Genomic DNA, 15356 nt, shown 5'->3' with positions numbered 1-15356 from the left:
TGTTTGTCTCCCAAGCTTTGGTCAGTTTCTAGCCTGGGACATTTTGAGAAGTAGTTTCTAAATAGTAGCAAATCACAGTCTGTGCTGCAATGAGGACAAAAAGATATCTATAAAATGCATTCTTACAAGGGACAGAGATTTGATAACCTCAAAGAGACCGATTGCCTGCAAAGCATCTTCTTTCTTTGGAGATAAGACATCTGAATCAGCAAGCTCGGTAACTGTATGTAAATACCCTGCATGCTCCCTATAACACTATAGCATATGTGCTGTTGCTTTTATGTTTGTTTATTAAGTTTCTTCTTCAAGTATACATCAGAAAAAATTTACAATATTTGCAGTAGGAAAAGAATTATATCAAAAATAGAAAAGAGAAGAGGGAAAAAAAAAAAGAAACCAAACCATCACAAGACAGCTGCAACTCCCTGTTTCTCCCGGATGCTGGCAGAGGGCACAAAAAGTTGTTGAGGTTCAGAGCAGGAGCCAGGAACATTCTGGTCTGAGATTTTAGAGTTCCCAAGTACATAAATGAAAGAAGACATAGGTGATCTGAACCATTGGGACTTTTTCCCTGTTCAGTACCTATAGAACCAAACTCTCATTGAAGAAAGCTCTTAATCGAGTAACTTAGAGTAAAGCAACATTTTAAAAATCTTAACTGAACCTGTCCTGGCACAGATGAGCCATCCTGCTTTGCTGTTCTCGGCAGTGCCTGGCCTAGCAGGAAGAATGGCCTAACATCTGGCAACTAAAATTCAATGCGAAGAAGTGCAGAGTGATGCATTTGGGTGTAGAAATCCGAGGGAACCGTATGTGCAGGGAGGTGAGATGCTGATAAGCACAGATAGAGAGAGGGACCTTGGGGTGATTGTGTCTGAGGATCTAAAGGCATCTAAACAGTGTGATAAGGCGGTGGCTGTAGCCAGAAGGATGCTAGGCTGTATAGAAAGAGGAATAACCAGCAGAAGAAGGGAGGTGTTGATGCCCCTGTATAGGTCGTTGGTGAGGCCGCACTTGGAGTATTGTGTTTGGTTTTGGAGGCCGTATCTGGTGAAGGATATAAAAAGACTTGAAGCAGTCCAGAGGAAGGTGACAAAAATGGAAAGGGGTTTTGAACCAGAAGAAGTATGAGAAGAGACTCTAAGACCTAAATATGTATACTCTGGAGGAAAGGAGGGACAGGGGAGACATGATGCAGAGAAGAGAAAATGGTAAAACTAGAGGGTATAATTTTGAGGTTGTGGGGAGGAAGACTCAGGAACAATGTTAGGAAATTCTTTTTCATGGAGAGGGTGGTAGATGCCTGGAATGCCCTCCCGAGGGAAGTGGTGGAGAAGATAAAGATGATGGAATTCAAAAAAGCTTGGGATAAACATAGAGGATCTCTAATTAGAAAACAAAGAATGTAAATTAAAGAGCTAAGGCCGGTACTGGACAGACTTGCACAGTCTGGGTCACATATTGGTGTAGGGTTGGGCTGAGGAGGATATCAATGGGAACTCCACTAACTTGGAACATGAGGATGTTACTGGCCAGACTTTATGGTATATATCCTGCAAACAGGATGGTTGGATAAGCTGGAGTGAGCTTGGACGACAACTTAAGCATTTGGAACCTAGGACAACACCAGGTGGACTTTACAGTCTATGACTCAGAAATATCAAGTTAATTTAATCATGTATTTGTAATTGGTATAACTGAAGGACAGACTGGATGGACTGTTCAGGTCTTTATCTGCCATCATTTACTATCTTACTATATAGAAATTCTCTGGGAGGTAATGAAGAAAAGTGTTAAGAGTGGTTATATATTTTAAAGAAATGTTCTCAAAGGACCAACCAAAAAAGACATTGGGTGTGAGCTACTCTTCTTCAGATGCGAGTACCCTGGATTAATGCAATTACAAGAACTATGTAATTTGATTCTGTTGAGAGTGGAAAGGAAGGGTTTAACTATCTCTTATCCCTCATTCTTAATCTTTTCTCACTCTTCTTTCTCCTCCCCTATATCCTAACTTAACAAAAAATCTCTCGCCCCTTAAACTCCTGAAAGAATGAATTAGTCTTGCTGTACACCACTTTGAGTGAGTTCCTTCAAAAAGGCAGTAATCAAATCCTAAATATATATATATTCACATCTAATGACATAAAGGTCAGCCATACTGGGTCAGAACAATGGTTCCCTCTAGCCCAGTTTCCTGTTTCCGACAGCGACTAATTCATGTCACAGTACCCAGGAGATAACCATATGATAGCAATATTCTATGCTACTGATCCAGGACAAGCAGTGGCTTCCCCCACATCTGTCTCAATAACATGCTGTGGACTTTTCCTCTGGGAACTTGTCCAAACCATTGCTAAACCCAGCTATACTAACTGCTGTAATCGCATCCTCTGAGAATGATTCAAATTTAGGGGAATGTATCATAATGTTGCAGCAAAATGGCTCTGGGTATGAGTTTGATTGGTCAGCTGCTGAGCCAATCACATCTCTAGGGAACAATTTTTGTGCTATTTATTCTGTAGAAATTTGAATGGGCTTGATATTTTTTTATTGGACAGAAAATAGGCCCCATTCAAAGGTTTTCACACTGAAGAATTTTCAGTGGAAGGCAAACTTCATACAGCTAAATAAATATATTATCCTCTCGGCCGTATCCGTTTAAACCCCTTCTGTCCAGCACTGAAAATCCCCAGATAAAGATAAATTAGTAAGGTACTGGTTTAACTTTATAGATAAGTTTATGGTTAAGTTATTCACTTAGCAGTGGAATATCACACTTGACTGGATAACTTTTTGCTCAATGCTGGCATCTTATTAGCCACATCCTTTTGTAAAATTGAAGAGTTTAGCCTGTTGGCAATTTAAAATGGCAGTAGTTATCCATACAATATATACTGAATGTGGCCTGGATTAAAAAAATAAAGCACCTATATTTTACCACTGCTGTCAACTAAAAGTGTGAAGGGGCAGTTAGCGGATCTTTTACTAAAATATGCAAAGCAGCTAGCATGGGTTTTGGCAAATGATGACCATTGGGACATGCCTGCCCTAATGGTTACTGAGGGTAGATGCACTAAATGCTCCGATTTGTGTATTAGCTTTGACTGGCTTAGTGACCGATGGAATTTGCCGACTCGATGTTGAAAATGGCTCAAAGCATGGCTTTCCGTGCGGTCATACATTCTCCGATTCTGGCATGCAAACGACCTCATTACTATTAAAATGAGGCAGTTAATATTATAACGAACCATCCGATCGATGGCTTAACAGTGCATTCCATAATCGGATTGCTAATGCCGACCTGAAAAATCCAACAGGTCTGCCTGTTTTTTTTCTTTTTTTTTCCTATGGGCACAGATGTTTTGTGTGTGTGTGTTTAATAATAATAATAATAATAACTTTATTTTTGTATACCGCAATACCACAAAACAGTTCAGAGCGGTTTACAGGGTAAGAGACTACATTTACAGCGAAGTTACAGAATATCAGAAAACAGTTCAGAGCAGTTTACAAGGAGATGAGAACTGTACATATGCAATGAAGGTACAGAGAATTAGTTATCAAGTGTATGGTATAAACCAGTGGCAATTACACACACATAATATCTGCACCATAAAAAGTTTGAGCCCTTTAAAGCTGTGGTAAGCATATGTTAGTGCTTAGTGCAGCTTAGTAAAAAGGCCCATTAGTTTTCAAAGTGGGGTGTTTGTCCCTCACAGGAGCTGTCCAGAACATGGTGCTGAAGACCAGTGGAGCATGTATTGAAATAAATGCCAGGATTTATTGGTGATTACTGCTTTTTTAAATTATTATATATTTGATTTCTTAAGAAATTACCTATTTAAAGATAATTCTTTAAAATTCTGCCCGATTATAACTACGATTTTTCTAAAGCTTGAATGGATTATAGCTGGAGTTTTCTTGATCTTAGCTTAGGCCGGGGGTCTCCAAAGTCCCTCCTCGAGGGCTGGAATCCAGTCAGGTTTTTGGGATTTCCCCAATGAATATGCATGAGATCTATGTGCATGTACTGCTTTCAATGCATATTCATTGTGGAAATCCCGAAAACCTGACTGGATTCGGCCCTCGAGGAGGGACTTTGGAGACCCCTGGCTTAGGCCTTTAGTGCTGCTGTATCCTGCTCTGGTTGAGGATCTCACTTCTGAATTTGCTCCTTGTTCTGCAGGGAGAGAGGGATGAGTACCTTTCAGTTCCGACCACATTGCGGGGAAGCTGGCTCCATCACGCACTTGGTGTCAGCCTTCCTAACAGCCGACAACATCTCACATGGACTGAACCTGAAGAAGGTATGACTATTTCCATGTGTATAATCAAAGCAGAGGTCTTCGCCTTTCTTGGAATCGTTTGTATCATGTTTCCACCCCCCCCCCCCAACCTTTCAGAAATCATCACAAGGCAGGCACATTTTATAGATAAAAATGAATTTCCAGATTATATAAGAGACCATTGTAGGGTGTGCATTCTCACAAAATCCTTTTCTGTTCAAAAGATACGAACAACTGTTAACACTAATGGGATCTGGATTTAAGTGTAGTCAGGACAGAAATAATGCTCCAGACACAGCACCCATTTTGAGAGCAGAATTTGAATGGGCATGAGTAACTGGGGATTGCTCCTGCTCCAACTACATTCCTAGACCACCAGAGTTTGTAAAATAAGCCCAGGGAGATATTCAGGGGAGGGAGGGTCCCAGAGGAGGGGCAACTCCTGTTCAAGGGGAGGGAGGGAGACAAATGGGAGAAAACACAAGTTTCCAGCTTCCCCTGAAAACACATGGTCATTATGGGCTGAATCTAAAGCATGGCCAAAAATTAAAACAACCTTTCATCCAACACCAAAAAGAGGAAGAAAGAAAAAAAAAAAGATTTGGGTTGTAACAGAACCTGAAGCTGAAATTCAATTGGCCTCTAGAAGGGATAACTTTTGAGAGCTAATCATAGATATCACCTAGAACAGTGTATCGCAAACTGTGTGCCTTCTGAGATTTCAGGTGTGCCACGAGACGCTGGGGAGGAGAGGTGTCGACGCCTGCTGACTGCCCCATAGGATGTGCCTCTCGCGGCAAGAAGCACATCCTGTAGGCAATCAGGCAATGCCAGCACCTCTCCTTCGTGTCTTCCCTGCCAGCACTCCCCACTGGTGGCTCAAGGCCCATCTGGAGGGCCTTTGCACGTGCGTGGACATCGACGTGATGACATCACGCGTGCGCATGACATTGTGTCGACGTCCCCACACTTCCAGATGCCCGCTACGTTTAGTGTGCCACGGTTTGAGAAAGATTGCAAGACACCGACCTAGAATATGTTTGTGAGCTCTTATTTCTGCCAAATATTTGGAAGTGAATGTAATTGGCCACTAGAGGTAGATAGAGATTCAATGACTAATTATGAAGCTGCAGTTGGGTCATTTCATGTGTTCCAGTTTTGTGAGTCAATTTCTGAAACTGACACTCTGCAAACTTTTTTTTTCACCCTAACCCTAACCCATGCACCTTCAGTCTCAATGAGAGAAACAAAATGCTTCTGTGCAACTGAGAGTCACTCATTCAGAAAATCTGGTGTAATATGTGAGAAATGACATATATGATGTGAGAAATGACGTATATGATATATATCAGACCAGATATTCATAGTGGCATACTTGTAGACAGAAACAAAAGGATGGATGTATCACTGCAGTTTCTTAAACTTTTTATTTGCTTCAAAATGTGCAATGTCCAATATATACTGTAAGAGCTGTCCCCCCCCTCCCAAAAAAAAAAGGAGGCTGAACATATGGAGGAGTATCTTAGTGGTTAGAGCACTGGTTTTCCAACCAGGAAAGCCCTGTTCAAATCCCACTGCGACTCCTGATCTTGGGCAAATCACCTAACCCTCTTTTTGCCTAAGAGACTGATAAGTTGGGCGGGAGTCTACCACTTAAGAGTCCTGCCAGTGGGGGGTGCTGTTTCCCAACCACATTTTCAATAGTGAGGGACAGGCAAGCTCTGCAGGACTCCAGCACAATATTGAAGCATCACCACCCACTGGCATAACTACAGGTGGAGGACTCCCGCACAGCTTAGAGCAGGGGTCTCAAAGTCCCTCCTTGTGGGCTGCAATCCAGTCGGGTTTTCAGGATTTCCCCAATAAATATGCATGAAATCTATGTGTATGCACTACTTTCAATACATATTCATTGGGGAAATCCTGAAAACCCGACTGGATTGTGGCCCCCTAGAGGGGCATTCCTCCCTGTGGCAAACTTCTACATTAAGACTGCACTAATTTCCATGTGTATCTTGCTACACTGTCTCATTTGCTGAAGGCAAGTTGAAGTGATATACAATTTCAATTAAGTTCTTTTTTTAACACACAACAAATATGCATTGGTGATTATATTGGGCATTTTTATTTAGCAGGGCTTCACCTAGACGTGGTCAAGCAATTCAGTCTTATCTTTTATCTTCTTCAAAATTGCCTTGTATTTTGAGCATTCTCACCCCTTAGTTTCTTTAATATTCTCTAGGTACGGGAAATAATTTGTTTTTGATTTATTGGTCCTTTTTAAGTACATTTTCTTTATTTTTGTAATTCATCCTCTGGAGACTATGATATTTGATTATATTTGAGACTGTATAAATTTAAACTTCAATTTAAAAAAAGCCTCATAATTTACTGCTTCTCACACTTAATAACAATCTCCTTAATGTTTGCGAAATGTGTTTGCCTGTTGATTACTGCATGCCCTAGGATTGGAAACATGGAATCGTGCTACTCTCTGAGATTCTGCATGGAATCTTGCTACTCTTTAGGGTTCCAGAATGTTGCTACTATTTGGGTTTTTGCCTGGTACTCGTGACCTGGACTGGGCACTGTGGCAATAGGATACTGAGCTAGATGGACCATTGGTCTGACCCAGTATGGCTATTCTTATGTGAGCCAATAATAGGACAGTCTAGCCATTGTGACATCACTGATGAAGTTGGCTCTTAGGCATTGCTGGAGTGAGGCTTATGACATCACAATCTCAGTTCTGGAATGTTGCTACTCTTTTTGGATTTCTGCCAGATTTCTTGTGACCTGGGTTGGACAGTGGCAATAGGATATTGAGCTAGATGGACCAGTATGGTTAATCCTTATGTTCTTTGTGCTCTTCTTCTGCAGAGTCCAGTTCTCCAGTACCTTTATTACCTTGCACAAATCCCCATTGCTATGTCTCCACTAAGCAACAACAGTCTCTTCCTGGAATATTCCAAAAATCCACTGCGGGAATTTCTACATAAGGGCCTGGTGGTCTCCCTCTCCACGGATGATCCAATGCAGTTTCACTACACTAAGGTCAGTAAGGTATAGCTTGCCTGGAAACACAGGGACAAGTTTGAAAATCAGAAGCACTAGACCAGTGGTTCCCAACCCTGTCCTGGAGGACCACCAGGCCAATCGGGTTTTCAGGATAGCCCTAATGAATATGCATGGAGCAGATTTGCATGCCTCTCACTTCCATTGTATGCAAATCTCTCTCGTGTATATTCATTAGGGCTAGCCTGAAAACCCAATTGGCCTGGTGGTCCTCCAGGACAGGGTTGGGAACCACTGCACTAGACTCTGCTGCAAGGGCTTAAGAATATGAAAGGACCAGAGGCTGATGCTAAGGGATAAGAATTTGCCAGATCCCTTATAGACAGGCATCAAAATGTATGGGGGTCACATTTCATGTCAGCAGTGGTCATTGTCCTACTCAGAGCTTCATTTTACTGGCTTGCAAAGAAGCATTGCGAAGGGCAGGTCTGTAACAGTGCACTCATCTAACTTCTGACCACTTATACCAGGAGTAGGCAATTCCGGTCCTCGAGAGCCAGAGCCAAGTCAGGTTTTCAGGATCTCCACCATGAATATATGAGATGGATTTGCATGCACTGCCTCCTTGGGATGCAAATCTATCTCATGCATATTTATTGTGGATATCCTGAAAACCTGACCTAGCTCCAGCTCTCGAGGACCGGAATTGCCTACCCCTGACCTATACCATGCTAAGCATTGGTGCAACATTGCAAATAGCAGTATATCAAGTGTCTGTAAACATACTAATCTGCCGATAATCAGTGGCACTTAATATTGATTCTGATCAAAATGCCTAAGATGATAAAGGGGATGGAACTACTCTCATATGAGGAAAGACTAAAGTGGTTAGGATTCCTCAACTTGGAAAAGAGACAGATGGAAAAGAGATTTGATTGAAGTCTACAAAATCCTGAGTGGTGTAGAACTGGTAAAAATGAATCGATTTTTTTTTTAACGCTTTCAAAATTTTTGAAAATTAGGAGAAACTCAATGAAGGTACAAGGAAATACCTTTAAAACAAATGGGAGGAAATATTTTTTCACTCGCAGAAAATAGTTAAGCTCTGGAACTTGTTGTCAGAGGTTGTGGTAACAGTGGTTAGTGTAGCTGGGTTTAAGAAAGGTTTGGACAAGTTCCTGGAGGGAAAAGCTCAATGTCTGCTATTGAGAAACAGATGGGGGGAAGCCGCTGCTTGCCCTGGGATCAGTGGAACTGAAAAAGTCACTGCATAGAAAAGCAGTGATTGACTTTTCTTTAGTCAGTCTACAATACCAACGTACTAGTTAAATTTATTACCCCTTCAGTATTTTGTGACTTTGCCCTGGGATCAGTAGCATGGAATGTTGCTACCATTTAGGATTCCAGAATCTTATTATCCTTTGTGATTCTGCTTGGAATCTCGATACTCTTTGGGGTTCTGGAATGTTGCTACTCTTTGGGTTTCTGCCAGGTATTTGTGACCTAGATTGGCCACTGTGCCAACAGAATACTGGACTAGATGGGCTGTTGGTCTGATCCAATATGACTATTCTTATGTTCTTATCACCTTAGCACAATCCAGGTAATGCCAGGCCTGTCTGGGAGGGGAGTTGAGGCAGTCAGATTTGTGGGCACTGCCAATATTCATTATGCCAGCACCAATATACCTAACCTAGTAGATAAAGATGCAACCTTCTCTTTCCCCAGTTAAGTATGTCAACAACACCACTGAATAGCAGCCGACCCCCACATAACTCCCAGCTCCACCAGTGACCCAGATATCCAGTGCTGGTGCACAAATATGGCAGAGCACTGAATTCCAGGCCAAATTTAGCCAGCAGTGGTCAATACATAAAAAGGTTGACCACCACCACCAGCTATTGACCCAACTGTAGTTAAGTTGCTAATATGTTAAGCATTCTAAGCAGAGGTCAAGCTAAAAACATCCATAAAGGGCATTTATTTGATTTTCCAGAGATACGGGGCCTCTGACATCTATTCAATAGAAGACAAATTAGAAGCTCGCATATAAATACTGGACATTTTTGGTCCATTAATTCAGTGTCTCGCAAACTTTTTTTTTTTTTTTAGCTCTGGCACAGTAAACAGATCAAATGTGTTTTTTTGTAGCACATTATAATTGAAATTATATCTCTAAATGTTCATCGGTGCGAGCAGCATCCTCGGCTCCCTTCTGATGTCACATCCTGGTCCAGAGACAGAAAGTGACATCAGAAGGGAGCCAAGGCTGGCATGAGCCGCAGGTGGAAGATGCTGCTTGGAGCTGGCAAACATTTACAGAGGTACACCAGGGTGCGGAGAGGAGAAAAGGCACCTGCGGTAATGGACTCTTGCCTACACAATGTACATGTCTTCTAGTCTAGTATATATTTATTTTATGAATTATTTCTTATGAAGGGAATTTTAAAAATATATTCTGGAATCTCTTGCAGTATATGTTATATAGGTTTTTAAGCCATATAATTTCAATAAATGGGTTGCCCTTGAGATTGGTCGATCGTGTTCCTTCCCTGCTCCTATTTTTGTCTATCTCTTTGCAGCATACCCAGAATCTCTTTGTGGCACACGGTTTGCGAGACTTGGCCTTAATTTCTATTAAATGGACACTTAAAAGATAGGAGTTGCCATTACCGGGACAGACTGAAGGTCCATCAAGCCCAGTATCCTGTTTCCAATAGTGGCCAACCCAGGTCACAAGTCCCTGGCAAGATGCCAAGGAGTGAAACAGATTTTATGCTGCTTATTCTAGAAAAGAGCAATAAATTTTCCCAAATCCACCTTAATAATGGCTTATGGACTTTTGTTTTAACATGATCTGGAATGAAATATAAGTCCTCTTTTACTAAGGTGTGGCAGAGGTTTCTACCATGGCCCAGGGAATTCTCTGCGCATCAGAGCAACTTTGGCATATTTAGCACTCCGGCTTAGTAAAAGGGGAGGATAATCTTGACTGAGTTTTTAATGACTATTTTTTTTTATTTTTGCAGCCTTTTTCCATCTGTTTTGATGTAAGACCTGATGGGTTTTTATTTTTTTGTGTGTCAAATATTTAAGTCAGAAAGCTTTTCAAGCTTGAAATTAGGCAACTCAAACCCTACATAATTAGCCATATAGAGATTTAACAATTGTTTTTCTAATAGCGTTAGATGAAAGACATACTCTGATCTGACATTTGTTTGTGTTGTGGATTTCCCCAGGAAGCACTCATGGAAGAATATGCGATAGCTGCACAAGTGTGGAAACTCAGCACCTGCGACTTGTGTGAAATTGCCAGAAACAGTGTACTGCAAAGCGGATTATCAGATAAGGTAAAAAGTATTCTCTTGAACGGAAATAATGAGATTTGCCAAACTAAACAAGACACAGATAATAGGAGTTTGATACGTTCATGAAGGGCATAGAAAGAGTAGATAGGGACAGATTTTTCAAATTATGGGGAACCACAAGTACAAGGGGGCACTCAGAGAAATTGAAAGGGGGAAGGTTTAGAACAAACGCCAGGAAGTTCTTTTTCACCCAGAGGGTGGTGGACACATGGAACGCACTACCGGAGGATGTGATAAGCAGGAGCACGCTACAGGGCTTCAAAGAAGGTTTAGATAGGTACCTGGAAGACCAAGGGATTGAGGGGTATAGATAGGAGTAGAGGTAGGTTATAGGGATAGAATTAGAGACAGTACAGAATTAGTCAGGGACACTGTTCAGGCAACTAGGCCTGATGGGCCGCCGTGGGAGCGGACTGCTGAGCGAGATGGACCTCTGGTCTGACTCGGCGGAGGCAACCTCTTATGTTCTTATGTAACAGTGAGATTAGGAAGTGCAAATGCAAGATCTCCTTTAAATTAAAAAAAAAAAAATTAACCTACATGTATTTAAGACTTCTGAATTTCCTTGAACAGACAGAACTTTACTTTCCAGACTATTTAAAAGCTCCTTAAACGAAAGAAGTGTAGCATTTCCATGAAATGTCTTTTCTTCTACAGGAAAAGAAACACTTCTTGGGCGAGAACTACTTGAAAGAAGGTCCTGAAGGGAACGATATTCGCCGGACAAACGTTGCACAGATTCGAATGGCTTTCCGCTATGAGACCCTATGCAATGAGCTGAGTTTCTTAGCCGATGCCATGCAGTGTGAGATTACAGCTCCATCGCAGTGAGCATCAAGGCTGAAAAACATGGATGGCATCACAACTGGATACAAGTTTCTGTTTAGCGTCTGACCATGATCACAACTGCGAGGTGCGCACGACCACTGGAAGCATAACAAATTCTCCTCGGTTTTGTTGCAACAGCCACGACGTTGTAGGGACTCTGTATGAGCATGTCTCTGGTTCTGTTGGTTGTGCCTCAAATCACAGCTGTGCTAATTAGCTTTAACGTATTCTGTGGTGAAAAAGTTGCCTGCAGAATGTGTTATTCAGGATGATTCTTTCGGACAGGAGGCAGGTCATTGAACCTGCCAACTCAATATTTTTACCTGAGCTGATACGAGTTCTGAGTCATAGACCATCTCAAAGTCAACAAAAAGGAAGTCTTCTCATAAGACCATATCTCCAGAATCCGTTCTTGTAATGTGTAAAATTCTGAAAAACAATTGAGGGTTTGCACATCTGGTATTTTCCAATAAGAATACCATGAGAAAATTATATTGTTTGATTCAATAGCAGGTCTCATTGGCGAGTGACGCCGTTAAGAGCACTGGCACTTTAATGATGACACTCATACATGGTCAGACTAGAAAACAGAGTTGCAGGGTTCCTTTATTTACTGGATAACGTACCTAATGTGTCATTGGCACAAAGCATATTCTGCATTTATGCATATTACCTAGCATTTTTATGTATCTTTAAAATCAGTATCGAGGAATATGAAATGAATGGTGAAAAAATAATATGCATATATTTGACTCTATAGTAATTTTTTTTTTTTAATGAATGATAAGCTTACAATTGTGTCCTAATTAACATGCTTTAATTTTTAAAGTTTTAAATTATAATTGTGCTATAAAACATGCACCTTATGACGACATAGGTATATCGCTCATGCAATGAATGTCTTTGCTTGACATGTTCGCTACAATGTAGGAAGCTTCAACTGTGACTTGAATAAGGATCCTATTTCTTACCATTGTATCTGCAAGGTTGCAGCTTTGAGGTTTGATCCCAGCAAGAGGATGTGGTCCGGTGATTAGCCCATGGGGTTGCAAAGTCACGGAGTGCTGTGTTAAGGTTTTTGCTGCATAGGGTGTATGAGAAGCAGGGGGCACCAAATTGCTCTACTCTAATCCTCAATCCTCCTTATTATGCAATAACGGTGCAGTTCATAATGAAAGCCATGTTTTTATTCTCAAACCTGGGCAGACAAATCTCAAACGGTTCAGGGTGAAAGGAATGTTTTGAAGGAAAAAGTAAATAAATTTTATTTCTTATCCAACTAGATTGTTCACTATATGTCCCGTGCCCTGACGCAGTGGAAGCGAAACGTGGGCTTGCCTTCATCGGCAGTTAACACTATTGAACATTCTTAGAAAGAAACAAGCTAAGAACTTGAGATGAATAACACAAGTGCTATGATATCTAGTATAAGAAAAAAAAGAAAAGTAAAGCTAAATAATAAGCATTAATAGAAGGTTCTTTTAACCGATGAAGATTTTCCCTTGCAACGTTTGTGACTGGCGGCAAAGGGGGATCTGAGGTTTTTCCCCCTGAGCAGCTTGAGATGGTCTGGCCAGGTTTGGGAATAAAAACAAGGCTTTCACTCACATAACTGCACAGTTATTGCATAAAAAGAAGGCTTGAATAGAGAGAGTATTAGAGTAGTGTGATTAAAAGGTTTTCCTCTTATATTGCCTGCTTGGCACCAAATTGCTCCCCATCCATTGACTTCATTTCTCGGCTGAGGTACGGTAGGCAGGGTGTGATCCTGGCTTGGTATAGCCCTGGAATCAGGAAACAGCCTATGGCAGAAGTCCAAGATGCTCCTCTGCTTCACTGTGTGAAATTTGGGAAATATTAAAGCTTAGCGCACGATAACTGCCATGTAGCCCATAGGTATAAGACATGCGGCATTTAGCATGCGCTAATTCTGTTAGCACGCATCTTAAGTTTTAGTTAAAGGGCTCTTATAGTTCCCTGCGCTTCTGAGATCTAGTCAAAACATTTTGGGTTTTACTGTTCAATGAATCATAAAATCAAAAATGTACAATTTTTTGAACAAAGTATTCTATACAATACTGTGTTTGCCTACATTAAAATCCTCTAGGGACAAACTGAATGACATGTATCATCTCTCAAGAAGGTTAATCGCTTCAGTTAAATGATCTCTGAGAATGAATAAAGCTATGTTTTCTTGGGTGGGGAGGGAAAGTGGGGAGGAAGACCCATTAAGGGAGAGGGAGTGTCACAGTATTCTTGGTGCCTCCTTTGGGCTTCTGACTTGGTTCTAGCTCAGCTCCAGAGCTTTATTTCCAATTACATAGGTGTTTCTTTTCATCCTCAACCAGCCTAGTTGTCACAGTGACAGACATAAGTGTAAGGTGTGGGAGGAGAAAGAAAGCATCAGAGTAGAGAATGACACTGAGACAAATTTTTCTCCGCCCACACGGGAACTCATTTTCCCGTCCTGGTGAGTTCTTTTCCTGTCTCTGCCCCATTCCTGCAAGTTCCATCCTCGTATGCACAAGCCTCAAACACCTTAAAATCACAAGTGTTTGAGGCTTGTGCAGTTGAGACAGGGGAAATTGAGTTCCTGCGGGCATGGGGACAAATTTGTCCCCTTGTCATTCTCTACACATTCAGAGCTCCTTCTGAAATCCTGCTCTAAATCTTTGCACATGGTGTTGCTGTTGCCATTGTAGGTTGACTGGAATTCGTGCCCCCCCTCCCCGGGACTATGAAAGCTATCCCCATCGAATTCTCAACCCTAGGAGCAAAAGACCTAAACTTTGAACTAGGCACAGATTTCCCTAAATAGCAGTACACAGACTGCCAGGCAAGCCTCTGACTATTGCTGACAAAAATGCTCATGCAATATACGAGTACAGTGGGGAGTTCTCCGTTGTAGCTCCGTTTCATCGCTTCTTGTACAATCAGGGGTAGTGACGAAGTGCATGACTAGTTTAGCATGTGTCAGCATGGTTAACTAGCATGTTAATGTGGTGGCCTCCAGCTACCACTAACCTGTACTGAAGGTGTTAATGCATGCTTACGTTATAGCACCTTAATAAAACTGCCTGCCAGAAATATTACCCGGTGGAGGAGCCCTAGAAGAATATCCATGGCACCAAATGAAAAGGTTAATGTATCTTTAAACATTGTGAGTATGGGAAGAAATATTTTTATACTCGGGATGTTCAGAAAGTGGTAATTTTTGCACATGGACTGTGAGAACTTAAATGTGACTCTATGTGTAGCAATTGTTTTGTGTTTTTTTTTTTCTTATTTGCATCTGTTTGTTCTGCTTGGATCCATTTTAACGAAAGTGCAAGTGTTATATAGTATTTTAAGTTCATCAATGTAAGGATTATTGAGTTCTACCATGTTTGTAAATACTAGTACATTTTATATTTGTTAGACATGACTATAAGCACAATTCAGTTTGTTTAAAGAAAGTTGGATTTTGTAACTTTTTAAAAAAATGTGGTCTCCCCAGTACTGTGTGGCTTTTGAGGGAGATTTTTATTTTCATATTTGTTTTACTTTTTTTTAATGTTTATCTAAGGGACTAGGTTTGGACAGCTGCTTTTAACCGTTATCCAAACTTTATCATCACTTGCACATAGGATTTTAAAATTCTTTTATTGCAGGGATCATAGTTTATCAAAACCATTAAATATTGCTTATTTAAAACAAAGTGCTTTGCTCAGGGTCCATTTTATCTTTTGGGGGGGAATTGCTTACAGGCTTAGTGATTCTTAGCCTTGCTCTGGAACTGTCCTGAGGGAACCCCAGCCAGTCAGGGTTTTTTCACATGTGTATGAGATTCTGTAACAATAAATTTGGATCTTATCAA

General features: G+C 41.1%; 1 protein-coding gene across 1 annotated transcript in view; it reads left to right on the top strand.

The window, feature by feature from the left end:
* Positions 1 to 15356, top strand: part of AMPD3 (adenosine monophosphate deaminase 3) — an 88189-nt gene extending 72833 nt beyond the window's left edge. Inside the window, exons 12-15 of the mRNA XM_033928383.1 lie at positions 4190 to 4310; positions 7170 to 7343; positions 10544 to 10654; positions 11330 to 15356. Coding sequence (XP_033784274.1) covers positions 4190 to 4310; positions 7170 to 7343; positions 10544 to 10654; positions 11330 to 11503 — 580 coding nt within the window. The 3' untranslated portion in view covers positions 11504 to 15356. The remainder of the gene's footprint in view (positions 1 to 4189; positions 4311 to 7169; positions 7344 to 10543; positions 10655 to 11329) is intronic.

This window comes from Geotrypetes seraphini, chromosome 19 (genome assembly GCF_902459505.1).
Source record: "Geotrypetes seraphini chromosome 19, aGeoSer1.1, whole genome shotgun sequence".
NCBI lineage: Eukaryota > Metazoa > Chordata > Amphibia > Gymnophiona > Dermophiidae > Geotrypetes > Geotrypetes seraphini.
This window is presented reverse-complemented; position numbering and strand designations above follow the sequence as displayed.